Genomic DNA, 26,518 nt, shown 5'->3' with positions numbered 1-26,518 from the left:
GGAGGGGGTGGTGGGGTGGAGGGGGTCTCTGTCCATGTAGGAAATATATGGTGGACTTGGACCAGTTGATTGTGTATCCTGAATAACTGCCAAAGTTCATAAGGATATGTAATACTCTGCGTATGGAGAGTTGGGGGTCAGTGAGATATAGCAGGATATCTGCTTATATAGTTATTTTATCTTCCCGCTGCTCTGTCCAGAGCAGACCAGGGAATCCATGTGGACCCATGCTGCTATAGGTTCCAGTATGAGTGCGAAGAAGAGAGGATAAAGCGAGCAGCCCTCACCAGAGGGGAAATACGTGGGATGCCCTCCCATTGACTATGTCTTGCGCTAAAGGCTCCATGTAGAGGAGTCGCAGGCAGGACAAAAACCTGGGTCCGAAACCATATGCTCTGGTACTGCGAAGAGGCATGGCCATTCTACCGTATCATATGGAAGGCCATGCGAGTGTCTACAGCATCTTCCTGAAGCCTGCCAACTCAACCCAACACCCCCGAGGAGTCGCTGTAGATTAAAGGCTATCTTGTGGCCTGGCATAAAGACAGATTGATCGTGTGAACTAATTCAGAGATAATTTGAATAAGCCGGGAGGCCGGAAACTTAGCAATTATCTTGACTTCTGCATTCAGCAGCGATATGGGTTGATATGAGGCACAATTCTCCAGCGGCCTTCCCTCCTTATGTAAGACAACTAATTGAGGCCAATTGTTGGTCTTTGGGCAGAGAGCCCTTTTGCTGATTCTCTCTATACATCTGTAAAAGATGTGGCACTACGGCAGTTACTGAGAGTTTAGAGAGTTCTATTGGTAGGCCGTTAGGGCCCATCGCTTTGCACGATTGTAAGCCCCTTATAATAGCTTGGGCTTGTGCTACCTCTATAGTAACTTTGGCTACCTCCTCTTCGGTAACGACCTTCTCCCAGAGAGTTGGGAGTTGTATGTCAGCGAGTAGCTCACGAGAATGTGCCAAGGTGGTTGTGCCTGCAGGGGAGTAAAATCAGGAGTAAAAGCTGGCAAAATAGTTGCCTGTGGCTTGTGTGTCGTTCAAGTACTCCCCATCCTCTGAGCAAATGGCTGCTACCGAACAGTTCACACTTTCTCGCTTGTCGAGCCAGGCTATCAATTTCCATGTCTTGCCCCCCCACCTTGTAAATACGATGTGTCACACAGCATCTGGCTTTAGCTGACTGACACTATGTCCCTAAACTTCTGTTGTTTGAGGTCTATGATGTGTTTAGCCTCCCCTAATTCATGGTCTACCAGGGTTACCTCTAGGCATAAGATCTCTCGCTCCAGCGCCTCTATGGTGGCCCTCTTATCCTGTTTGTGTCCCGCTATCAGGGAAAGCGCCTGTCCCTTAGCAACTGTTTTGTATGCCTCCCACTTTGTCTAGGCAGAGTCCACTGAGACTTTATTTTCTATGAAATAGCTATTCATGGTCCTTACCAGGCCCTCTCTAATAGTTAGATTCTTGAGGTACCAAGGGTTGAGAGTGATGGCTCTTCGTTCTAGTGCCTTATCCAGGCTGTAGATTGCCCACACCAGGGAATGATCAGAAATGACCCTAGCCATATGACGGACATCGTGGAAGGTGGAGGTTCTATAGGTGAATGTGAAGATGTAGTCAATGCGAGGAAGGCTACTGTGAGCACCAGAGCGGAACGTTTAGTGATGAATTATCAACTCGCCACATGTTTGGCAATCTTGCAGCTAGAAGAAATTGAGAGTTTGGAACGGGGAGATGATGATGGTATCGGGCCATGCGGTCTTTCTTATTGCAAAGCGCCATGTTGAAATCCCCTCCCCATAAGGAGCTCCCCGTCTGGCATCCCCAGTGGAATAACCCCTCCCCGAGATATGACATTTTAACATTTTAATTAGCAATAGCCCTAAGAAGCATAACATGCCAATGACAGTTAATGATTGCAGTAGACCAGAACCAAAGCGCTTTTTGACGCTGACTGATCGAGCACAGCTCGGATACACAAACCAGATTTGCCCTAGTCAAAGATTTTACAATTTAATTTTAGTTAAGTCTCAATCCACCACAGATGTATACTTGTAATGTCACCTACAACCTCAAGGGAGTCACTGAGAGACTCACAGGAAGTGAGGCAGAGCCCAAATAGCAGGGTCCAGTCTAGGTCAAGTTGCCACTGGTCAGCAGGGTAGTTGCAAACAAATGCCTCTTGTAGCTTGTTGTGTTCCTGTAGCTTTAACAGGAGATCAGCCTTATGACCCCGGGGGTCAATCTCTTTGTCCTGGATATAATAGAGAGCAGGACTAGACCTTTAGGGCTCATCTAAGGTCATAGACAGCAAGTTTAGTCCTCTTCTACCTTCCTCAGGTCCGGGAAGGTTCTGAAGTGGGTGCATGGAGGTGCCACATTTATGCCTCGCACAAGCTAGTGGACAGGAATGACTCCTGGGTACGCCCTAACCAATGGGCATTTTTCAAGATGATGAAAGTCATGGCCACACTAAACTTGGGCTCTGATGGCTGGGGTGTATGTGGGAAGTACACTGCGGTAATTCAAGTGTCTTCACTTTAATCCAGTTTGGGGCACTCACTGTACCCACAATAAAGGCAAAGGCAGTGGTCTGGTACAATAAAAGTAGGGTTTTCAGCAACCAGACCGTGATCACATAAGAATTGATTTTTCTTCTTGTTTCCCATTTCATTTCAAGTGTGCTTCCAGTGCTATATGTAAGCAGAGCAGACCTGTCAAGCAGGACTTGACATTCAAGAAAGTTTTAAAATTGTAATGTCAAAAAGGATGCTCACAGCCCTTCTATTTAAATCTCAGTTTCAGAGGAGTTATCTTTTCCCATTCAGCTCAGCCTATTGTTTGCTCCTAGGAGGCACTTCACACCCTTTTCTAGAGGTGGGCAAGCTACTGAAAGCTCAAGGTAGGCTTGAGCCAGTTGCCTGGTTCAGCTCGAGGTTCACTTTGATCCTCAAGCCCCAAACAAGCTAAGCCCTTAAGTGGCTACTGCCTCCCACCCTAGTCTAACCACATCCACCAATAATTAAACACACACAGTGATTTTTCATAAAAAACAGGGGAGAGCAGAGCTACTGTTTTAGAGACTTAACTATATTATGTCTGATCAGAAAACCTGGAATCCAGTGCTTAATTTGTGCTTGTTGTTTCCGGTGCTGAGCACCAGCACTTATTTTTGAGGGACGGCACTTGCTCTTCTGCCCCAAGCATTTGCTGCGAGCAAAAGACACATATGGTAAAGACCGAGGAAGGGAAAAAGAAAAAAGTGTCACAAAGGGAGAAAACAGATGCAAGAGTGAGCTGAGGTAGGCAGGGAGTGGCTTTATATGGATTGAAGAGGCCCGAGATGGCTTCAGGATTACGCTGGCTCAGTATTCTGTGTTCACAAATTTAATTGCAGCAGCTGCGTGTTTAAGAGGAGGGCTTTGGGCACCGGCACCTCTTTATTTACAAATTAAGCACTGCTGGAATCAATCCCAGCTTCCTCGCTTCACCAAATGGTGTGATCCTTGACAAATACTTTATTTCACCAAGCCATCTTTTTCTTCATTGTCACTTATTGAGAATATCTTTAATACGTGAGTTCAAGATGTGCAGTCTAAAAGAAATCTCGTGTTTGATTTAATACACTTGAGTGCTGCTGCATGATAATAGGACTCTAGTCCTCGTATAGGATGCAAGTGACTTGCCTATTAGTGCACCATTGGCATTGTCGTCAGGGTGGGGGGGGCATGAAAATATTTATGTACATGTTTAAAAATCACTTCTAATAAACACCTGTAAATCTAGTGGTATAATCTAATGTAGCAACTCTTCTGTGTGTTATTATCACGTTTGTTCCATGACGCAAAACATTTTCAGGACTCAGCTTGTGCACAGATTCTTAGAGCCAAGCCAGACCCTTGGCTCGACTCTCCCTGTTAATTTCTTAGCTCCCTTACCTCAACCTTTTTTTTAATACCTTTTCAAATGCCAATTATTGGCTGGCAGACATAGGAGAACAAATGCAAACTGAGCCTTCGTGAAGACAAAAGGCTATTTCTAAAAGTTAACTTTCCTTAATATTGATAAAAAAATCAGCTTCACCATTGAATTGGATTTGTGGTCATTATTAAAATAGATATTAATTGTTTTTTTCTAGCTAGTTCCATTCCTGAGATGCAGTTTTAAAATTATAATCTGGACTCAGGTTTAATAAATGTAGCATTAAAGACTGCTACAATGAAAAAAAAATGTGAGTGCTACAATTCTACATGTCCTACTTTCAACTATCATGCATCCTGTTTTGTGGACTACAAGGTCTATATGGAGGTGATTTATTAATGTTTAAAAAGGAAGTTTTGACCTGTCGAAAGGGTTCATTTTGACAGGCTGAATTGCAGTTTTTACACTGCTACAGGCAGCCTACGCTGGTAGGCCTGAAGCCATGTTTTACAATATCACTGTGGTATTTTGGCACAAAAGATGATTTAATGCACTGGTGACATTTAACTTACAGGTCCTGGGCACATTTTGTACCATATACTAGGGACTTATGTACCAATTAGGAATATGCCAACTTGGCCATGTTTAAAAGTGGAGCACAGGCACTTTACCGCTGCTGAGCAGGGTTAAAGTGCAAGCAAAAATAAAGGGTCCAGCAAAAGGTGAGAAATACTGAGTTGACCAAGCAGAAAAGGCAGATTTCCTAAAAGCAGGAATTGATTTTTGAAAGTTCACATGAAGAAGACCAACTCTGTTCAGAAAAGACAACAAAGCCTAGAAGTCTTGTGAACCCTCGAGAGGGATGCCTGCCTGGATCATCCAATCGCTTAAATATGGGTAAGTTAATATCTTTTGCCTTAAATGCCATGCAAATGGAAACATTTGGTGATATGAATTCAATTAAAATGGAATTAATGTACTTATAGTACGAGTACAAACCTCAGGAACGTTCTGTGCTTTAAGAGCTATCAGAATGCACGCTCATGTTTAATTGTGAATAGATCTGATGAAGAGTCAACAAACAAAACTTTTTTTTAACTCATTTGTTGAACTTTGTTATGTCTAGGAAATTTATTTTGTAACACAAAATGAATAATATTTCTACAGTACACTCCTACCCTTAGCAAAAAGCGTGCTGGTAGGAGAAGAGCAAAGATATTGCAACTGTTGAGACAGACAAGTTTTCAAATTCCTCCTGAATGCAGTGTAGTCAAGTGCAAGCCTTAGAGAGAGAAGAGAATTTCAGAGGTTGGCAGTACAATAAGATAACGAACAGCCACTAATTGGGCTTCTCAGATACTTCGGCCGATTGGACATAAAAAGCAAGATGAGCATAGATCCCATTCTGGCTTACAAAGGTAGACTTTTCTGGGCAGACAGATGGGGCGAATGCCACTAATTTCTTTATAAGCCAGGAAGAAACCTTTAAAAGAGCAACTCTACTGAAGGGGCAGCAAATGTAAAGTAGGAATGAAGTTTAACAGAAGTCCTGTGACAAAGATTAAGGAAAACACGAGCTGCCAAATTCTGAGCTATCTTCAATCTGTTCAGAAGAGAGACAGAAAGACTTCGATAAAGGCCAGATGTGACATGCTTACGTGCAGATGTGGCAAAATAAGGAAGATTGTGTAAGGTCTTTGGTAAATGTTTCTCCTCCTGGTGATGGAGCAATGAGTTCTACAGTCTTTTATAAATGAGAGCAAGAGTTTTTTTTCATAATAAGGAACATCAATAGCAAGAAAGGATGAGGTGCCTTGAAATGTACATTATGACTATTTTTGCACACTACTCACCATCCACCTGTCTATGGTTATGTGTCTTTCTTCAGGATGATGTACAGTACCTTTTCTGACTGGAACTGCAATTTTGGTGCCGAACCCGAAGGTTGGTCATCCGAATGTATTTTTCGGCTCCGACCATGGCCCGAGGGCAGTGGAGGACCGATGACCAATACAGGAGTCTTTTTAATAGTCTTTTTAGTGTGATAGGGCTGATGCACTCACATACTGCGCTGGTGGGATGGATTGGCTCCCGACATCACAGTCTCGATCCAAGTCAGAGTTTCTAATGGCGAAGGCTGTGTGTTGTCCTACCTTTTCTTGTGCGTGCTCTTCTCCGAAGATGTCGGGTGTGTCTTCTGTCGACTTGGATACCATTTCTAGTGAACGTGCTCTTTGGTCTCGGAGAATCTTCTTTGATCAAAATGATCTACAGGCATCGCAGGTCTCTTCTTTGTGTTCCCAAGACTACACAGATAACACACCGAGTGTTGGTCACTGAAAGTAAACTTGGAGTGACACCAAGGACAGAACTGAAACAGAGTTCACTCCATCAGCCTATCATTGTTCGACTAAAGTTTGTCGAAGTAGGGCCAAAAAGAGTTTCAAGTAGGATGACCTGTGAACAGCAAGACTAAAGCAATATTCTGTAGAATTATAAGAAGCACATACTCAATGGTTTGACACCATAAAACCCTCATTCATAATTTTCAAGGAAACCTTTCTTTTACATGAAGCATGTTTTCGGCAAACACCTTCAGGAAGTCCTATAAAGTCCTTTTGTATCTCGCCAAAAGGGTTATTTCACTAACTGCCTTCATAACTCTGTCTTTGGGTCCACATCCCTTTCTGTCCAAGCAATCTTAGCATTTACTTTCTCCATCTTTGAGCACTATCTTCTCCGGAGCAGATGCAGGGTGCTTCCCAGAGGTCAAGACAATTATTGAGTCAGGCCTAGGCTGGATCCTGCAGCACAGGAGGACTTTTTCCTCTGCCATCTTCACAAATCCCAGAACCAGACAGTCTAGACTGAGGTCTTTGCTAGAGCATCTCCGTGATATTGAGAGTGATATATGAGGTATGTCAAACAAAATATTGAGCTTCATACACTAACAAATCAGCATCCAGTGAAAAGTGGCAAAATTATCAATGGACAATACTGCGAAAGAGAGATTGGTTGAATGTAAGAATATGTGCGCACATGTCTACAGAGAGACATGGTAAATTTCCTCTATGTCTTCTTTTGTGGTAATATTACCACAGATGGATCACTGATTGGCGGGAACTGGTGGAACTACCAGACCATTGGATGGATCTGCTTGAGAAGGGAACCTTCTATATCCACTCACTGTGGAGGTGTAATCCTTCTTGGAAACAAGGAGTGATCTTACTAGCCCCTATACGTACTGTGAGTGCAAATGGCATATCCATAGATTGCATTGATGTTTGATCCAGGTCATCAAAAGGTATGACAATGTGGCATGGGGTACCAAAAAAAGAACAGGTTGGTGGTGATGCAGAAGTAGGTAAAAGTGTCTTCAAAGATAAAGAACTGTGCTTCTGTGCCAACTATCGCTCTAGGTCGAATGCTTCAATGTTGAATGCCTTGATGTCGAGTGATATGAAAGGCCATGTTGCAATGCTGGTGGTGTACTCGACATTGCACAGAGGCAGAGAATCCGTTTTTGATGGTGAACAGGTGGAACATCAATTGTAAGAAATGATGAGGTGCCTTGAAATGTACATCATGACTATTTTGCACACTATTAGGCATCCACCTGACTATGGTTATGTGTCTTTTGTCAGGATGACATACAGTACCTCCATTGACTAGAATGACACACAGAAGGGAAGAAGAGGGGTAGTTGGTGGCTTTTCTGTGACTTCCAATCTGTGTGTCCTGCTGTAGAGAACATCAGCCTCTCAATACGTTTTTCTGAAGTTTCTGTTGTCTCTGCTGAGACTGCTGCTGTTGAGGTAGATGCCAAAGCAGGGTTTGAACCGTCTGAGACTGATATGGGTGGTAACATTCGTCTTGGTGCCTGTACAGCGCTATAGATATAAAAAAAATCTTCTTTGTAAACCCAGAGCTTTCAAGTTTTAATCTTGCATTTTCGTTGCCTACGGGCATCATACTTTGAAAAAGTGAGTTACAAGTAGTATGCTCTGTGAACAGTAAGAACAAAGTAATATTCTGCAGAATTATAAGAAGCACTCATTCATTGGTTTGACACGAAGAGGCCTTCATTCATAACTCACAAAAACCTTTCACTTACGTAAAGCATGCTTTCTGCAAAAACCTGCAAATCCCATAAAGTGCTACTGTACCTCACCAAAAGAGTTTTTGCACAAGCTGCCTTCATAACTGTGTTTTTGAATCCACAGACCTTACTAGCCCCTATAATTAATTTGTGTGCAAATGCCAGATCCATAGATTTCAATGGTGTTTGAATCAGGTCATCAAAAGGTATAACAATGAGGCATGGAGTACCAAGTTGAGAACACGTTGGCGGTGAAGCAGAAGACAAAAGCCTCCTACAAGATAAAGATTTGTGCTTCTGTGTCATCGACCTGTGTGTCAAGGTCGAATACTTCAATGTTGAATGCCTTGATGTCCAGTGATGTGAAAAGCCATGTTGCAATGCGGGTGATGTCCTCAACAGTGCAAAGAGGCTGTGAATCAGTCTGTGAGGGTGAACAGGAAGAAGTGCACCATTGTTCTGGACATTGAACACGCATGACACCAGTATATGGAGTGGTGGTGTTTCTTCTGCCTCCACCTCTCCACAGATGCCCCTCAGTTGGAGTCCTTTGAGGGCAGAGAGCTGTGTCCCAGTACAATGAGCATCTTCGCTGATCTGTTTAGCGATTCTGGGTAACCTTATGCGTCTGCTTTTGAGGTCATCAACCATCATCCCTCTCAGCTGTTGCAAGGCCCCTTGGGCATTTTTTTGGCAAAATGGGTGCGCTTTCCCACAGTGAATTCATTAGGTAAACGGAACACACAAGGCATCTGGGATGTTGGCAGCTTCCTTTGTCCCACAGCCAGGGCATTTGTCAAACAGCCATGGTTTGATTTGTCTGAAGGCAGAAAGGTGCAAAAAGATGTAATATGGCAGAACTTCTGGCAGAATTCACTGCTCTGTACAAAAATATCGCAAGTAATCTAAAAGAAGCAAGAAAAACAAAGAAAACACAACTTTTCACTCAAAATCAGAGTTTAACCCAGTGGGGGTGTTCAGGGAACGGTTCAGCATGTGATGGGAAAAACAATCTAGCAACTGCAAGTACAAGGCATGATGTGATAGGGAAGCTACTGGCTTCTTAAAGAAACAATCTGCTATTTTTCAGATTAGCAGGGATGCTGTCTATTTATTGCATTTCCCTTTATTTTGTACACATTCCTAAAGACGACTTAGAGCAGAAAGTTGACAGTATGGTGTCAGGTGTTTTAATGTAATGTTTTCAATTTTATGGATTATGCTGCTCAATACGGAGTGAAAAAAAACAGCTGAAATTTAGGAAAGTGGCCCTATGATAGTCTGTAGTTTTCTATTTGTTACAGTTATTTATGATCTGCGATTCCACACTTGGACAGGACAATTCTAGCGTTCATGGCCATGAAAGAAGATACAACGATGCAGAAGCTCTTCTGGTACCCAGAGCTAACTTAATGTTGGAAGCACACCTAAAGAGGACCTGAAAGAAAAATATCAGCATTAAAGTTGTAGTTAACTTGAAAGCTGTCCAATCACACAGCCTAACTCACCTCTGTGAACTTGAGGTCGCTAGTGACGAGGGACCACTCCAAGAGCTGCTGGACGCTGGGCACAGTAACCGATGGCTTAATTTCGGTGAAAATCTGGTAGAATATGCAGCCGTGCATGTCCTTCCCGCCAGAGGACCTGGGGGGAGGAGTATGGAAGTGTGGAGGTAATGAGATGTCTTTCTCACTTGCAGGAAAAATAAAGGTGCAGATGTTTTGCGCTCTTCTTCACACACACACACACACACACACACACACACACAATGGAGGTAAAGTGGGGTGCAAATGTGACACGGGGCAAGTAGATAAGATTAAGAACAAAAGGGACAGAGCATCAGAAAGTCAAACAGTTTTTATATATATTAAGTCAGAGAATTAATGATAAACGCAGAAATAACAGACACATAGGAAAATGACATCAGGTACTGACTGACTCCTTACACAGTCCTGGATCATCCTGCAATACACATTATCAGGGGATAAGCAGGGAAGGTGAAGTGAGGTACCAATTTGGTACAAAAGGCTTGCACCTCTTGGAATACACATGATCGGGGCGAAGGGTACGTATGGGTAAACAATAGTACAGCAGTGACAGTCAGGAAGATGATACTAGTTACCAAGGTTAAACAGATAATCTGAGTCCTTAGCGTAAGACACAATAATGCAGCACCTTTAGCACACAGAATTCACTCGGAGACAAGGAAGTGAAAAAAAAAAAAGAAAGAGAAAACGGACGGCAAAATATGAAATGGAGTTTGCAGCGCAGAAGTGGATTTGTACCTTGTAAGAAAATGCCTCCTTGGCATGGTTACCCCCTAACATTTTGCCTTTGCTGATGCTAAGTTATGATTTGAAAGTGTGCTGGGACCCTGCTAACCAGGCCCCAGCACCAGTGTTCTTTCCCTAAACTGTACTTTTGTCTCCACAATTGGCACAACCCTGGCACTCAGGTAAGTCCCTTGTAACTGGTACCTCTGGTACCAAGGGCCCTGATGCCAGGGAAGGTCTCTAAGGGCTGCAGTATGTCTTATGCCACCTTCACTCAGCACATGCACACTGCCCCACAGCTTGTGTGTGCTGGTGGGGAGAAAATGACTAAGTCGACATGGCACTCCCCTCAGAGTGCCATGCCAACCTCACACTGCCTGTGGCATAGGCAAGTCACCTCTCTAGCAAGCCTTACAGCCCTAAGGCAGGGTGCACTATACAACAGGTGAGGGCATATGTGCATGAGCACTATGCCCCTACAGTGTCTAAGCAAAACCTTAGACATTGTAAGTGCAGGGTAGCCATAAGAGTATATGGTCTGGGAGTTTGTCATGCACAAACTCCACAGTTCCATAATGGCTACACTGAAATCTGGGAAGTTTGGTATCAAACTTCTCAGCACAATAAATGCACACTGATGCCAGTGTGCAATTTATTTTAAAATACAAGTAGAGGGCATCTTAGAGATGCCCCTTGAAAACATACCCGACTTCTAGAGTAGGCTGACCAGTCCCTGCCAGCCTGCCACACAGCAGACATGTTGCTGGCCACATGGGGAGAGTGCCTTTGTCACTCTGTGGCCAGGAACAAAGCCTGTACTGGGTGGAGGAGCTTCTCACCTCCCCCTGCAGGAAATGTAACACCTGGCGGTGAGCGTCAAAGGCTCACCCCTTTTGTTACAGCGCCCCAGGGCATCCCAGCTAGTGGAGATGCCCGCCCCTCCGGCCACTGCCCCCACTTTTGACAGCAAGGCTGGAGGAGATAATGAGAAAAACAAGGAGGAGTCACCCACCAGTCAGGACAGCCCCTAAGGGGTCCTGAGCTGAGGTGACCCCTGCCTTGAGAAATCCTCCATCTTGAGTTTGGAGGATTCCCCCAATAGGATTAGGGATGTGCCCCCCTCCCCACAGGGAGGAGGCACAAAGAGGGTGTAGCCACCCTCAAGGACAGTGGCCATTGGCTACTGCCCTCCCAGACCTAAACACACCCCTAAATTCAGTATTTAGGGGCTCCCCAGGTAATCAGATTCCTGCAACCTGAAGAAAGAAGAAGGACTGCTGACCTACAAGCCTGCAGAGAAGGAGGAAGACGACAACTGATTTGGTCCCAGCCCTACCGGCCTGTCTCCAACTTCGAAAACCTGCTCCAGCGACGCATCCGACAGGGACCAGTGACCTCTGAAGCCTCCGAGGACTGCCCTGGACTACAGGACCAAGAAACTCCAGTGAATAGCGGCCCTGTTCAGAACCTGCAACTTCTTTGCAACAAAGAAGCAACTTCCAATGACTTCACGTTTCCCTCCGGAAGCGTGAGACTTCACACACTGCACCCGATGCCCCCGGCTTGACCTGCAGAAAACCAACACCTCAGGGAGGACTCCCCGGCGACTGCGAGCCCGTGAGTAACCAGAGACGACGTCCCTGAGCCCCCACAGCAACGCCTACAAAGAGAATCCAGAGGCTCCCCCTGACCGCGACTGCCTGTAACAAGGGACCCGATGCCTGCAACCAACACTGCACCCGCAGCCCCCAGGACCTGAAGGAACCGAACTTCAACGCAGGAGTGACCCCCAGGCGACCCTCTGCCTAGCCCAGGTGGTGGCTGTCCCGAGAAGCCCCCTGTGCCTGCCTGCATCGCTAGAGTGACCCCCTGGTCCCTCCATTGATTCCTACCTGAAACCAGACGCCTGCTTTGCTCACTGCACCCGGCCGCCCCGTGCTGCTGAGGGTGTACTTTGTGTGCCGTCTTGTGTCCCCCCCGGTGCTTTACAAAACCCCCCTGGTTTGCCCCCCGAGAACGCAGGTACTTACCTGCTGGCAGACTGGAACCGGAGCATCCCTGTTCCCCATAGGCGCCTATGTGTTTTAGGCACCTCTTTGACCTCTGCACCTGACCGGCCCTGAGCTGCTGGTGTGGTAACTTTGGGGTTGCCTTTAACCCCCAACAGTGGGCTGCCTATGCCCCAAACTTGAGACTTGTAAGTGTTTTACTTACCGCCAAAACTAATCTTTACTTACCTCCCCCAGGAACTGTTGATTTTTGCACTGTGTCCACTTTGAAAATAGCTTATTGCCATTTTTACAAAGACTGTACATGATATTGTTTTCATTCAAAGTTCCTAAAGTATTTAAGTGAAGTACCTTACATTTAAAGTATTAATTGTAATTTTTGAACCTGTAGTTCTTAAAATAAACTAAGAAAATATATTTTTCAATATAAAAACCTATTGGCCTGGAGTAAGTCTTTGAGTGTGTGTTCCTCATTTATCGCCTCTGTGTGTACAAAAAATGCTTAACACTACCCTCTGATAAGCCTACTGCTCGACCACAGTACCACAAAAATAGAGCATTAGAATTATCTACGTTTGCCACTTTATTATCTCTAAGGGTAACCTTTGGACTCTGCGCACACTATTTCTTACTTTGAAATAGTATATACAGAACCAACTTCCTACATACCTGATCTGAAAGAGGGGCTCAACTCTTAGCACCTGGAAGAGCTGGTTCAGAAACTCCTCTGGATCTGCGGGGAAGAAGGAAGACAAAGGAGATGATAAATGACAGATGAGTAGGGAGAAATGGTAAATGCACAATGCTGAAGGAAAGATAAAAATAAGTAAATATGAAGAACAAAAATAGACAAAAAGGAAAAATACATTGAATTGAGGAGAAAAAGGAAATATCAGAAAAATGGGAAAAGAAAAGAGCAAAATGAAATAAAAGCTTAGCAGAATATGCAACAAAATAAAACAAGCATTGGAAATGCAAAAAGGACTGGCTTTAAATGAAAGTTGTATGGTAATGTGAAGCATTCAAAGTAAGCAGCATGTGAATAGGTGTGTATTTCTGTGGAAGCAAAGAACTGGAGAATAACACTGGTTTTAGGTTAAAAGGTCAGGGGACAGTTGCACTGTCAAGTCAGACTTGGGGCCTGATTTAGATGTTGGCAGACAGGTTACTCTGCACAACGGTGACAAACATCCTGTCTGCCCAAATCTAAATCCCATAGGAAATAATGGGATTTAGGTTCCGGTGGACGGGATATCTAGTTATCTTGGACACTTGAATACCATTTCAGTGTTATTTGTGTGCCCCTGAAAGTTCAAGTTTAGGCAGCTGGATAGGTGATCGCTGCTGTGTGGCAGGCAAGAACTTTCTTTCTGGAAGCACAGAACTTCTGCACAATCAAAACATGTACTCCTGGCTCCCCTCATGGTGGGTGGAGCCAAAGCCCCTCTCTAATGATACTCATACAATTGTCTGGCGATAGCTGGGCTGTCAAGTCAGATCCTAAAGAAAGTGGATACAGTGATAAATGGGAGGGAACAGAGAAAACATTTTATAAAGTAGGAACATGAACATTTAATTGAACGATAGGGAATAGGAACTAAAATGAGGGACAAAAATATGAAAATTGAACAAAACAAATGGACACCATAAATATGCCAGGCCAGGTGCTGGTTTCTGAAAAAACTAACCTTTTTCCTCGCTTGTGAAGCCAGACACCTGCCCCGCTGCTTCCAGAATCTTTCTTAATGCCATCACCTTTGTCGCACAAACATACCCATGCCTGTGGAGCCAGACGAATAGACCGGGTCAATTAAGTCTTTTTGAGAGGACAAACACATAACATACAGCTTGGCATTACAACAAAGCTTTGACTTACACAAAACCTAGTTTGAAGCCACCACTCCTGTTGCTGAAACTGACCATGTAATGACCCACTCACATTCACACAATATCGCTATTACAATGTAGAGAAATAGATGTGACAAATAAAATTATGTTCCTTAACAACTTGTAAGTGACAACAGTTACCCACTCCCAGGCCGTGAAGTTACCCAGCCTATTCACGTCGTGGCAATATCCTTAGTCCAATATAATTTACAAAGGATTTCGAGCTAAGGCTCTAGAGAGAAGAAAGATCCATTCACCTTCCAGTGAAAATCTGAAAATGTGTGTGTTAGTCCTTCTCTAGGGGAAAAAATAACTAGTGATTCCAGATGGGTCTCACCTGGGGGCTAGATAGAATGCTCTCGAAAAGAAGAACAAGTTACTTACCTTCTGTAACGATGTATCTGGTAGAGACAGGATCTAGCTGCAGATCCCTTAACTTTAAATCTTCCCCAGGTGCCAGCCTGGATCCAGAAACTTGTTCCCTTAGCACTTTTGGGCGTCGGTAGAGGCCACTGTGTGACTCCGCAATGACGTCGTCTGCTGGATGCGACGCCAATGGGATCTATACAACTCCCCCCGCTGACACCAGTTTCTTTTGTGACTGTTTTACGCACTCAGAACACAGAGCGACAATAAAAACTGGAAATTAAAATAATGTGCTGGAAATAAGGACATCTTGTGTCAATTAAAACCTAAGTCTTAAGCCTAGGTGTAGTCTACCAAAATGAAATCTATGGAGACCAAAGAGGAACTCAGCTCGCAGAGCAGGTAGGAAGGGGTAGGAAGGAAGGGTTGTTAAGCAATCTGCAGCTAGATCCCGTCTCTACGAGCTACATTGTTACTAACGGCAAGTAACCTGTTCATCTGATAGAGACATCTAGCCGTAAATTCCTTAACTTAGAATCAGATACCAAAGCATAAAGCACCCCGGGGGAGGGGAGCTGCGAACTGAGACCCTTGAAAGTCTCCAAATGTCATTAAACTGGTCGAGAACCTGAGTAAAAGACCAGAGAAGAAAAAAAATGAGGGAGAATAAAAACATATTCTTTGACATCTCAAACTGTGGAGTAAGCACAGGTGGAAACATCATAAACAGTATAACAGAAAAAAGCATATTACAGCATAGAATAAACTGATCCACGTTAACATGAAAATCATGCATCAGAAGTGAAAACCACAGTTGAAGACTCTTATCCAGAAAAAAAGCTGAGTTAGTCTTGGAGAAAAAGACTAGGTACTCGAAAAAATTCCCTAAAAGGAAGAACATCATCATTAAAGAATTGGTGAAGACAACTCTAAGAAAGGGGATACAAAAATGTGAACAACTTGGGCAAAACTCACCCATAACTGCAAAATGAAAAGTATGTTCGATACCCTGAAAATGATGTTCCGTGCACAGGAGCCATTTAGAAAAATGAGAAAAGACCGACCTACTGAAGAAGGTATGTGAGCCTTAACATACTGCAGTACCAAGGACTCCACAGAGGAACCACTGAATAGGAGTCAGGAACTGTAAAGAAAACATGGAATAAAGAAGTCATGTAAACATAAGCAATCAGTGGAAAGGTGAACAGAAGTACCAAAGATCAGCGGCACACGCCTTAAAGGGAACAAAACCCCATGGGCGATCAAGTTAGCAAGAAAGTGGAATGACCACCGCACGAGAATATAAAGACAAGAAAAGATGGAGAGCAAAGACTACCCGTGATCGCATGATAGTAGCAGAAAAAGAGTAGCGGATATACATATATTCATTCCTAGACGTAGAACATAAGAGAAGGTCTGCGCTGTTGGAACACAAAGCAGCGTAACCAAGGAGCAGAACCATGTACTATGGGAAGAATGTCCCAAGCAGATGTACATCGAAAGGCAAAGATAATAGAGAAGCTTGTGCAGTGAAGACAGACAGTTGCCCCCAATGAAGCGAACAAGACTAATCATTAGCAATGAAATACATAACCCCCAGGAGAGTAGGAAATATGTGAGGCAAGTATATATGCATATATGGAAACGTGCACAATATATATATATATATATATATATATATATATATATATATATAGGGAAAATGTCACTTACCCAGTGTACATCTGTTCGTGGCATGGGACGCTGCAGATTCACATGCTGTGCATTATCCTGCCATCTAGTGTTGGGCTCAGTGTGTTACAAGCTGTTTTTCTTCAAAGAAGTCTTTTCGAGTCACGAGACCGAGGGACTCCTCCCTTTCGGCTCCATTGCGCATGGGCGTCGACTCCATCTTAGATTGTTTTCCCCGCAGAGGGTGAGGTAGGAGTTGGGAATATACTAAATGTGCCCATGCAATGGAGTAAGTATGTATGTACATAATGTGTATTAAAATAGTATTTACTTACAAATTTACAATTTTAATTCAACTTATAACGGCTACAGGCTCCTGGGGAGGTGGGAGGGCGCATGTGAATCTGCAGCGTCCCATGCCACGAACCGATGTACACTGGGTAAGTGACATTTTCCGTTCGATGGCATGTGCAGATACACTTGCTGTGCATAGACTAATTATCAGTAATCTCCCCGAAAAAGCAGTGGCTTAGCCTGTAGGAGTTGAAGTTTTTTTAAATAATGTTCATAATACAGCCTGTCCTACTGTGGCTTGTGTTGTTAACACATCTACACAGTAATGTTTTGTGAATGTATGAGGCGTAGACCATGTGGCTGCCTTACGTATTTCTGTCTTAGGTATATTTCCTAGAAAAGCCATTGGGGCGCCTTTTTTCCTAGTGGAATGCGCTCTTGGTGTAATAGGTAGATCTCTTTTTGCTTTAATATAGCAAGTTTGAATACACTTCACTATCCATCTGGCAATGCCTTGCTTGGATATAGGATTTCCTGCATGAGGTTTTTGGAAGGCTACAAACAATTGTTCTGTTTTGCGAAACTGTTTTGTTCTGTCAATGTAATACATTAGTGCTCTTTTTTATGTCTAATGTATGTAAGGCTCTTTCGGCTACTGAGTCTGGTTGTGGAAAGAAGACTGGGAGTTCCACTGTTTGGTTTAGGTGGAATGGTGATATAACCTTTGGTAAGAATTTGGGATTTGTACAGAGAACCACTTTATGTTTATGCATTTGTATAAAGGGTTCTTGTATAGTAAATGCTTGTATCTCACTTACTCTTCTAAGTGATGTGATAGCTATGAGAAAGGCTACTTTCCAAGTTAAGTACTGCATTTCACAAGACTGCATGGGTTCAAATGGTGGTCCCATGAGTCGTGTTAATACAATATTAAGGTTCCACGAAGGTACTGGTAGTGTTCTCGGGGTATGATTCTTTTTAATCCCTCCATAAATGCTTTGATGACTGGGATTCTAAAAAGCGATGTTGAATGTGTAATCTGCAGATATTGCTGTGAGATGTATTTTAATATAAGAGAATGCTAGTTTAGACTTTTGTACGTGTAATAAGTAATTTACAATGTCTTTTGCTGAAGCATGTAGTGGTTGAATTGGATTATTGTGGCAGTAGTAAACAAATCTTTTCCATTTGTTTGCATAACAATGTGTTGTAGTAGGTTTCCTAGCTTGTTTAATGACCTCCATACATTCTTGTGTAAGGTCTAAGTGTCCAAATTCTAAGACTTCAGGAGCCAGATTGCTAGATTGAGCGATGCTGGATTTGGGTGTCTGATCTGTTGATTGTGTTGAGTTAACAGATCTGGCCTGATTGGTAATTTGACGTGAGGTACTACTGATAGGTCCAGCAGTGTTGTGTACCAGGGTTGGCGAGGCCAGGTTGGTGCTATGAGTATTAGTTTGAGTCTGTTTTGACTTAGTTTGTTTACCAGATAAGGAATGAGTGGGAGAGGGGGAAAAGCGTAAGCAAATATCCCTGACTAACTGATCCTTAACGCATTGCCCTTGGACTGAGGGTGTGGGTACCTGGATGCGAAGTTTTGGCATTTTGCGTTTTCTTTTGTTGCGAATAGGTCTATCTTTGGTGTTCCCCAGCGTGGAAAGTAATCTTGTTGGATCTGGGGATGAATTTCCCATTTGTGTGTTTGTTGGTGATCTCGACTGAGATTGTCGGCTAACTGGTTTTGAATGCCTGGGATGTATTGTGCTATTAGGCGAATGTGATTGTGAATTGCCCAATAAGAAATTTTTTGTGCTAAGAGACACAGTTGTGATGAGTGTGTCCCTCCTTGTTTGTTGAGGTAATACATTGTCGTCATGTTGTCGGTTTTGACAAGAATGTGTTTGTGGGCTATCAGTGGTTGAAATGCTTTTAATGCTAGAAACACTGCCAACAGTTCTAAATGATTTATGTGCAGTTGTTCTTGTTGATTGTCCCATTGTCCCTGTATGCTGTGCTGGTTGAGGTGTGCTCCCCACCCCATCATGGAAGCATCTGTTGTGATCACGTCTTGAGGCACTGGGTCTTGGAATGGCCGCCATTGGTTTAAATTTATAGGCTTCCACCATTGAAGCAAGAAGTGTGTCTGGCGGTCTACCAACACTAGATCTTGGAGTTGACCCTGTGCTTGTGTCCATTGTTTTGCTAGGCACTGTTGTAAGGGCTGCATGTGTAATCTTACGTTTGGGACAATGGCTATGCATGAAGACATCATGCCTAGAAGTTTCATTACAAACCTCACTTGGTAGTGTTGGTTTGGCTGCATGTTTAATGCTATATTTTGGAACGCTTGTACTCTTTGTGGACTTGGAGTGACAATCGCTTTTTGTGTGTTGAGTGTTGCTCCCAAGTATTGCTGTATCTGGGATGGCTGCAGATGTGATTTTTGGTAATTTATAGAAAACCCTAGGTTGTGTAGAGTTTCTATAACGTATTGCGTGTGAAGAAGACACTGTTGTTGAGTGCTGGTTTTTATTAACCAATCGTCTAAGTATGGGAATACGTGCATGTGCTGTCTCCTTATATGAGCGGCTACTACTGCAAGGCATTTTGTGAATACCCTTGGGGCTGTTGTTATCCCGAACGGTAACACCTTGAATTGATAATGCACGCCGTGTATTACAAACTTTAAGTATTTTCTGTGCGAAGGATGTATGGGTATGTGAAAATATGCATCCTTGAGATCTAACGTTGACATGTAGTCCTGTTTTTTGAGCAAGGGAATCACGTCTTGAAGTGTTACCATGTGGAAGTGATCTGATTTGATGTAGAGATTCAGCGTTCTGAGGTCTAATATGGGTCTCAACGTTTTGTCCTTCTTTGGAATTAGGAAATATAGTGAGTAGACACCTGTTCCTTTTTGATGGTTGGGTACTAATTCTATTGCTTGTTTTTGTAACAATGCTTGGACTTCTAGTTGTAACAGGTCTAAGTGTTGTTTGGACATATTGTGTGCTCTTGGGGGCACATCACATCTGGTGGGAAATTTATGAATTCTATGCAATAACCATGTTGGATAATGGCTAGGACCCACGCGTCCATAGTTATGTTTGTCCAGTTTTTGTAGTATGCAGTAAGTCTCCCCCCCACTGGTGTTAAGTGTTGGGGGTTTGTGATGTTGAAGTCACTGTTTGGTTTGACTTGTTTTAGGGCTTTGGAATTTTCCTCTAGCTCTTGGGAATTGTCCTCCCTTGTATGAGCCTCGAAACCCTCCTCTCTGGTATTGCCCCCGATAGGTGGGTCTGGTTTGTGAGGTGGAAGGCTCTGGTGTTTGCGTACGAAACCCCCCTCTAAATTGTGGCTTTATAAAAGTGCCTCTGCTTTGTGGGGAGTAGAGCGTGCCCATGGCTTTGGCCGTGTCTGTGTCCTTCTTTAATTTCTCAATTGCTGTGTCCACCTCCGGCCCAAACAATTGTTCCTGGTTAAAAGGCATGTTTAACACAGCTTGCTGGATTTCGGGTGTGAACCCTGAGCTCCGTAACCATGCATGCCTGCGAATGGTTACTGCAGTGTTGACTGTCCGTGCTGCTGTGTCTGCCGAGTCCAATGCGGATCTTATCTGGTTGTTGGAAATTGCTTGTCCTTCTTCAACAACCTGTTGGGCACGTTTCTGGTGTTCTTTGGGCAAGTGCTGTATAATGTGTTGCATCTCGTCCCAGTGTGCCCTGTTGTAGCGAGCCAGTAGGGCCTGCGAGTTTGCGATCCGCCATTGATTGGCTGCCTGTGTTGCCACTCGTTTGCCCGCTGCATCAAACTTCCTACTCTCTTTGTCAGGCGGTGGTGTGTCTCCTGATGATTGAGAGTTTGCCTTCTTTCTTGCTGCTCCCACGACCACCGAATCTGGTGTTAGTTGCTGTGTTATAAACACAGGGTCTGTTGGGGGAGGTTTGTATTTTTTCTCCACCATAGGCCTGATAGCCCTTCCCTTCACTGGATCTTGGAAGACCTGTTTTGCGTTCTTGAGCATGCCTGGGAGCATTGGCAGACTTCGGTAGGAACTGTGGGTGGATGCCAAGGTGTTAAATAGGAAATCATCCTCTATTGGCTCCGAATGCATTGCTACATTGTGGAATGAAGCTGCCCTTGATAGTACCTGCGTGTATGCAGTACTGTCCTCTGGAGGTGACGGCCTTGTTGGGTAACAATCAGGACTGTTGTCTGATACTGGTGCATCACATAAGTCCCATGCATCCGGGTCATCCTGTGTCATCCCTGTATGTGTCGGTGACTGCATTGGGGGTGTTGTTACCGGGGACAGCTGTGGTGAATGTAGTGGAAAAGGCTGTGGCGAAAACCTTGGTGGTGGGGTTTTATCTCTTGCCACCTTTGCCTTTGGCTGCATTTCTGACTCCTGAAATGCCAGCTTTCTTTTGATTTTAATTGGAGGAAGAGTTTGTATTTTTCCAGTCTCTTTCTGGATATGCAGCCTCCTTTGGGTATGGTCTGGTTCCCCCATACTTATTTCCTGCTCAAATCTATGTTCATGCATTTGGCCGGAAAGTCCCTGCTCTTCCGTGTAAGAGCCTAATTTCGGCTCCGAGGCTGCTTTTTTCGGTACCGAAGGTTTCGAAACAGTCTTTTTCGGTTCCGAGGTAACTTTCTTCACCCTGGGTGTGTCGAACTCTCGGTGCCGAGATGGTTCGGAGCCTGAATCTCGACCGGAGTCGGATGTCAGTTGTGTGGCCTTTTTCGGTGCCGATGTTTGGTCACCGTCTTTTCGCTGGGTTAAGCCATGGCCTGCTGGCGGTGGCATCCCCTTGGCCTTTACTATCTTGGTGTGAGTCTTGGACGGGGCAGTCTTACTCAGTTTTCTGCATTGTCGCTGGTTGCTCCCTTTCGGAGTCGTCTGAGTCAGTTTCCTGGATGGAGATTCTTTCCTCCTCTTCGACGTCGATCTGTTCTCTTGGTGTCTACGCCATTTGTAGTCTTCTGGCTCTTCGATCGCATAGGGTCTTTTTCGATCGAAATGCCTGACAGGCCTCGCAAGTATCCTCATTGTGTTCCGGTGATATACACATATTACAGACCAAGTGTTGGTCTGTATAAGGATAATTTGCGTTGCACCTCGGACAGAAGCGGAAGGGGGTCCGGTCCATTAGCTTCGATGATGGACGCGGTCGGGCCGACCAGGCCCCGCTAAGGAGTGGAAGTCCCAAAGGGCTGCTGGAGTGCTTCTACTATCGGTGTTGATATACTAACACTAAACCGGTACCGAGCGCGAACAATACTGTCAAATTTTCGATGTTTTGCTAACTTTCCCGATTCGAAATACGGAGCGAAGTGGAACACGTCTGAGCCCGATGGCGGAAAGAAAACAATCTAAGATGGAGTCGACGCCCATGCGCAATGGAGCCGAAAGGGAGGAGTCCCTCGGTCTCGCGACTCGAAAAGACTTCTTCGAAGAAAAAAAACTTGTAACACTCCGAGACCAACACTAGATGGCAGGATAATGCACAGCATGTGTATCTGCAGCTACACATGCCATCAAACATATATATCCACACAAACACCCCTAGATGTACAAAGGGGCGTCATATAGGGTGGTTAACAAATAAAATAAAATGGTCATTTAATTTTTTCCCTTTTTTTTTTTTTTTTTAAAAGACCCATATGAATATCATATAACAGACCCTATTTTCAAACCTGACAGATATAACATCCTCATAGAGGAAAGAAGAGCGTCCCTGAAAAGGGGGCCAAATGTTTCTTTCCAAAGGGAAGGAAGTATTACATGCCAGTGAAACAAATGTAAGAGGACTCCAAAGTGTTCAAAACAAGAAGTCTAAACAATAAACTAAGCAGAATTGACCAGGGATACATCACTATGAAAACATATGAGGGACTGACCGAAGTCAGGAAAGAAATAAAAAAGTGGAAAGAACAGCTCAACATGATAGAAAAGTCTATACCATATAAGACCAGAACAAGGAAGGTCTGAAAATAAGAAGAAAAGAGAAATGTAGTCGTTCAAAGGTACCACCATAGTAACCTACTGGACAGTACATGGAGATGTAGGAACCAGTACCTCTAGTGTTAAAGAAAACCAGGAGCTGGTAATATCAGTTCCCTAAGGGGATACTAGTAAGATGGTATAAAGGCGAAAATTAGAAAAACTAACTTTATGCCCTGGGAGAAAAGGGAGGAAAAAAACCCATTAAGGGAAAATATAGGTAGAAGTGCCCTTAAGCACAGGACGTGAATACTCCAGTTACAGACAGGTATGACTCGTAAGCATAACTTTGATTGTCCTCAGAGTGAAGCAACTGATATCACCTTACGTCAGGTGTGTTAGAAATGATAACCTCTAAATGAGAAACATTAAACATGAAGAACAAATCATTACTTTATAACAAGTAATAAAGATAAGAAAAAAGCCTTATCAGGCATGAAGTGAAAAGCCAGGAAAACTCAGCATCTGGCAAGGAGGAAAACCACTGGAATCCCAATGAAGCGTAACAGTATAACTGAAAACCTCACAGTAATGATGAAAAAGCCAAAAGGTGGAAAGAGAGATGAGGTCAATCTATAGCGCCACCCCTACAATCCCAAAAACGTCTCAAGGATGAGTCAGCCTGTGCACCAAACAAATGGGCACCAAATGGGATGTCCCGTAATGTAGATTGTATTGGCAGAGAAAAGTCTGAGGAACGTACAAGGCACAGTGACAGAGTGCAACTGAGGAAGCCATACCTCGACCCACAGTGTCAGTGGAATCTATATCACAACGAATGATCAACTGTGCTGCATTCCACCAGTCCTGACCTCATCTGGAAACATGAGCAAGCTGTTTGCTAACGAGTCCCATAAGAAATAAGAGAATAATCCAAGAACACAAGACATGTTCACAGAATGTAGAGCAGAACTTGTGGAGGACAGGTTATGCTTGCCACAGTCATCTAGGGCTAGGGCTCTAGACTCTGTCAGGAGGAGCATGAGTAAGGGACTCCATATCAGGGGAATGTAAAGCAGCCTGTGCCACAAAACTGCAAGGAGTAGGATGTCTGATCAAACAAGGTAGGTCACCCGGGGCAGTACGGTGCCTATGGGATATATCCTGGTCAACCAGAGACCCAGAAGCAGGCTTAACTCAAGCACCCAACAAGACATCATGTAATGCAAGTCCAGGAGGGGACAGAAGGCCCGAAGCCAGAGAAGAATCCAAGCCACTAGCAGTAGCCAGATCAGATAACCAGCTGTCCTCGCGAGGAGGCCCCAACTCCAATTCCACCTCACCACCATCCTTTGCAGCAGTAACAACAGGAATGGAAGCTTGCAGAGCAAGGAATGGTGCTGTTCCCAACGTTGTCCGGCGTCAGGAAGGCGAAGGTGTGACATCGCATCAACGCAAGACAGAGAGGGGGAATCAACTTTGATCAGCGCCGGCCATGACGTCGCTGGAGTCGGCTGATCGGATGTTGGCGCCAAAGGTGGGAACGCCAAAGGGCTGTGCACTGCACCACAGTAGGATGTAGCAGGCCTAACTGAAGTCGAGGGCGAACCTGCCAGAGTGGCCACAGTCAAGGCACTGCGCACCTCCTTGTGGCCAAAAGGCACTCCAGAGGAAGGTTACTGACCAAAGATGGCGGCAATGAAAGAATAATATGCCAGCATCTGGTCTAGTGGCACCCAATCTCCCGGAACGGGAGGTAGATGCGGGGAAGGCCCTGACGTACAAGTCACTTACCTTCGGTAGCAAAATATCTGGTAGACATATATTCTAGTTGCAGATTCCTTACCTTAGAATTTTCCCCCAGGCGTCAGACTGGATCCGGAGATGTTTCTTCGAGCAATACTCTTGCGCGTCGGTAGGTGGCGTCGGTCGACTCCGCAAGCGTCATAGGCGTCGTGGTCGCCATGACGACGTGAGGAGTAGTACATAGACGCTGCCCTTGCGGAGTGACGTCAGTTTCTTTTAACTACTTTCCACGCCAGAGCACAGAGCCGCTAAGAACACTGAGATTGGTGCGCCAGAGCTAAGGACCTGAAAGGGGGAATCCCTGTCCCTAGAAATCAGCTTGCAAGCGGGGAGGATGGGTGGGCGGTAAGGAATCTGCAACTAGAATATGTCTCTACCAGATATTTCATTACCGAAGGTAAGTAACTTGTACATCTGATAGAGACTTCTAGTTGCAGATTCCTTACCTTAGAATAGATACCCAAGCAATGCCATCCTCGGTGGTGGGCTGCAAACCATGATCATACTAGAAAGTCCTGGAGGACTGAACGACCAAAGTTGCCGTCTCAACGGACTTGACTATCCAGGCAGTAATGCTTAGCAAACGTGTGCAGGGATGCCCACGTAGCTACCCGACAGATATCCAGGACAGGAACTCCACATGCTAATGCAGTGGAAGCAGCAGTTACTCTAGTGGAATGAGCCCGCAAGTCTTCAGGAGGTTGCTTCTTAGCCAAAGCGTAGCACATTTTGATGCAAAGAAGCACCCATCGAGAGAGGGTACGCTTTGCACTGCCTTCCCTTTTTTTGCACCCACATAGCCAACGAAGATCGTCCACCCGGAAATCTTTAGTACGATTGAGGTAGAATGCCAACAATCTTTTTGGGTCCAGACAGTGGAGTCTCTCCTCCTCATGGGAAGGATGTGGCGGTGCATAGAAGGTAGGCAAAGCGATAGACTGGCCTACATGAAATGGTGTAACCACCTTAGGAAGGAAGGAAGCTCTAGTGCGTAACACTACTTTGTCAGGATGTACAGACAAGTATGGAGGTTTTGAGGAAAGGGCTTGCAAGCAGAGGTGATAGTGACCAGAAAGACAGTTTTGAATGTGAAGTGCCGCCCGGGACAATTATGCATTGGCTCAAAGGGGGTACACATCAAATAAGTACAAGATTAAGGTCCCACTGAGGTATGATAAATGGAGTGGGAGGAAATAAGTGGGTGAGTCCTTTTAAAAACCTACTCACAATAGAAGATTTAAAGAGTGAGGGCTAATCAGGTAGCCTAAAAAAGGCAGAAATGGCAGATAAATACTCTTTAAGGGTACCCAAAGCAGAGCCCTGGTGGGCCAAAGAAAGAATGAACAGGAGAACCTCTGACAGAGGGGCAGAAAGAGGTTCAACAGATTTGTTGGTACACCATGCCACAAATTTATTCCAATGACAGGCGTATACAGTTTTAGTCTATGGATGCCTGGCTGCCAAGATAACATCGCAAACTTCGGGTGGAAAGGCAAAAGCCGTCAACTGTTGCCGCTCAATCTCCACGCATGAAGGCGGAGCTTGGACAGGTTCGGGTGCAGAACTGTCCCCTATTGCTGCAACAGAAGATCCGGCCGAAGAGGTAGTCTGAGTGGAGGATCGATGGACATGCTCAATAGCTCTGGATACCACACTCTTCGAGCCCAGTCCGGAGCCACCAAGATGACTTGGACCCGGTCGTTCTTGATTTTCTTGAGAACTCTGGGATAGACGGGAAAGTGTAAAGGAGGCCTGAATTCCACTCAAGACGAAAAGCGTCTCCGAGCGAGTGCCGCCTTGGAAACTCCAATGCGCAAAACAGCTGACATTGTGCGTTCTCTGCGGAGGCGAAAAGATCTAACAAAGGCTCTCCCCACTGCTGAAAGAGACCTTGTGCCACCTCCGGATGGAGACGCCATTCGTGATCGGCTGTGTAACAACGGCTGAGTTAATCTGCCCTGGCGTTGAGGGAACCCGCCAGATGTTGAACCATCAGGGTAAAGACCTGATGTTCCAGCCATGTCCAGAGACGTAGTGCCTCCTGACAAAGGGTCCAGGACCTTACTCCGCCCTATTTGTTGGAGTACCACATGGCGGTAGTATTGTCCGTGAACACCTGCACCACTTTCCCTTTGAGAGAGGGAAGGAATGCTTTCAACGCAAGCCTGACCGCCCGGAGCTCCAGCAGATTTATATGGAGCCCCAATCCCGCTGGACATCAGAGGCCTCTGATCTC

At 44.7% G+C, this 26,518-nt stretch overlaps 1 protein-coding gene across 2 annotated transcripts in view; it reads right to left on the bottom strand.

The window, feature by feature from the left end:
• Positions 1–26,518, bottom strand: part of LOC138299755 (ubiquitin carboxyl-terminal hydrolase CYLD-like) — a 221,132-nt gene that overhangs the window by 37,866 nt on the left and 156,748 nt on the right. Inside the window, exons 11-13 of one of the 2 annotated variants that reach the window (XR_011204832.1) lie at positions 14,000–14,091; positions 12,981–13,044; positions 9,538–9,630 (exon numbers count right to left, since the gene is read on the bottom strand). Coding sequence is in view for 1 of the 2 variants with exons in the window: in XM_069238293.1 (XP_069094394.1) it covers positions 9,538–9,673; positions 12,981–13,044; positions 14,000–14,091 (292 nt within the window). In the remaining variant the exon portion in view is untranslated. Of the gene's footprint in view, positions 1–9,537; positions 9,674–12,980; positions 13,045–13,999; positions 14,092–26,518 lie in introns of both variants that reach the window. The other variant, XM_069238293.1, reaches the window with a different exon arrangement.

This window comes from Pleurodeles waltl, chromosome 6 (genome assembly GCF_031143425.1).
Source record: "Pleurodeles waltl isolate 20211129_DDA chromosome 6, aPleWal1.hap1.20221129, whole genome shotgun sequence".
Lineage (NCBI taxonomy): Eukaryota > Metazoa > Chordata > Amphibia > Caudata > Salamandridae > Pleurodeles > Pleurodeles waltl.
Note: the sequence above shows the minus strand (reverse complement) of the source record. Positions and strands in the feature narration are given on the sequence as shown.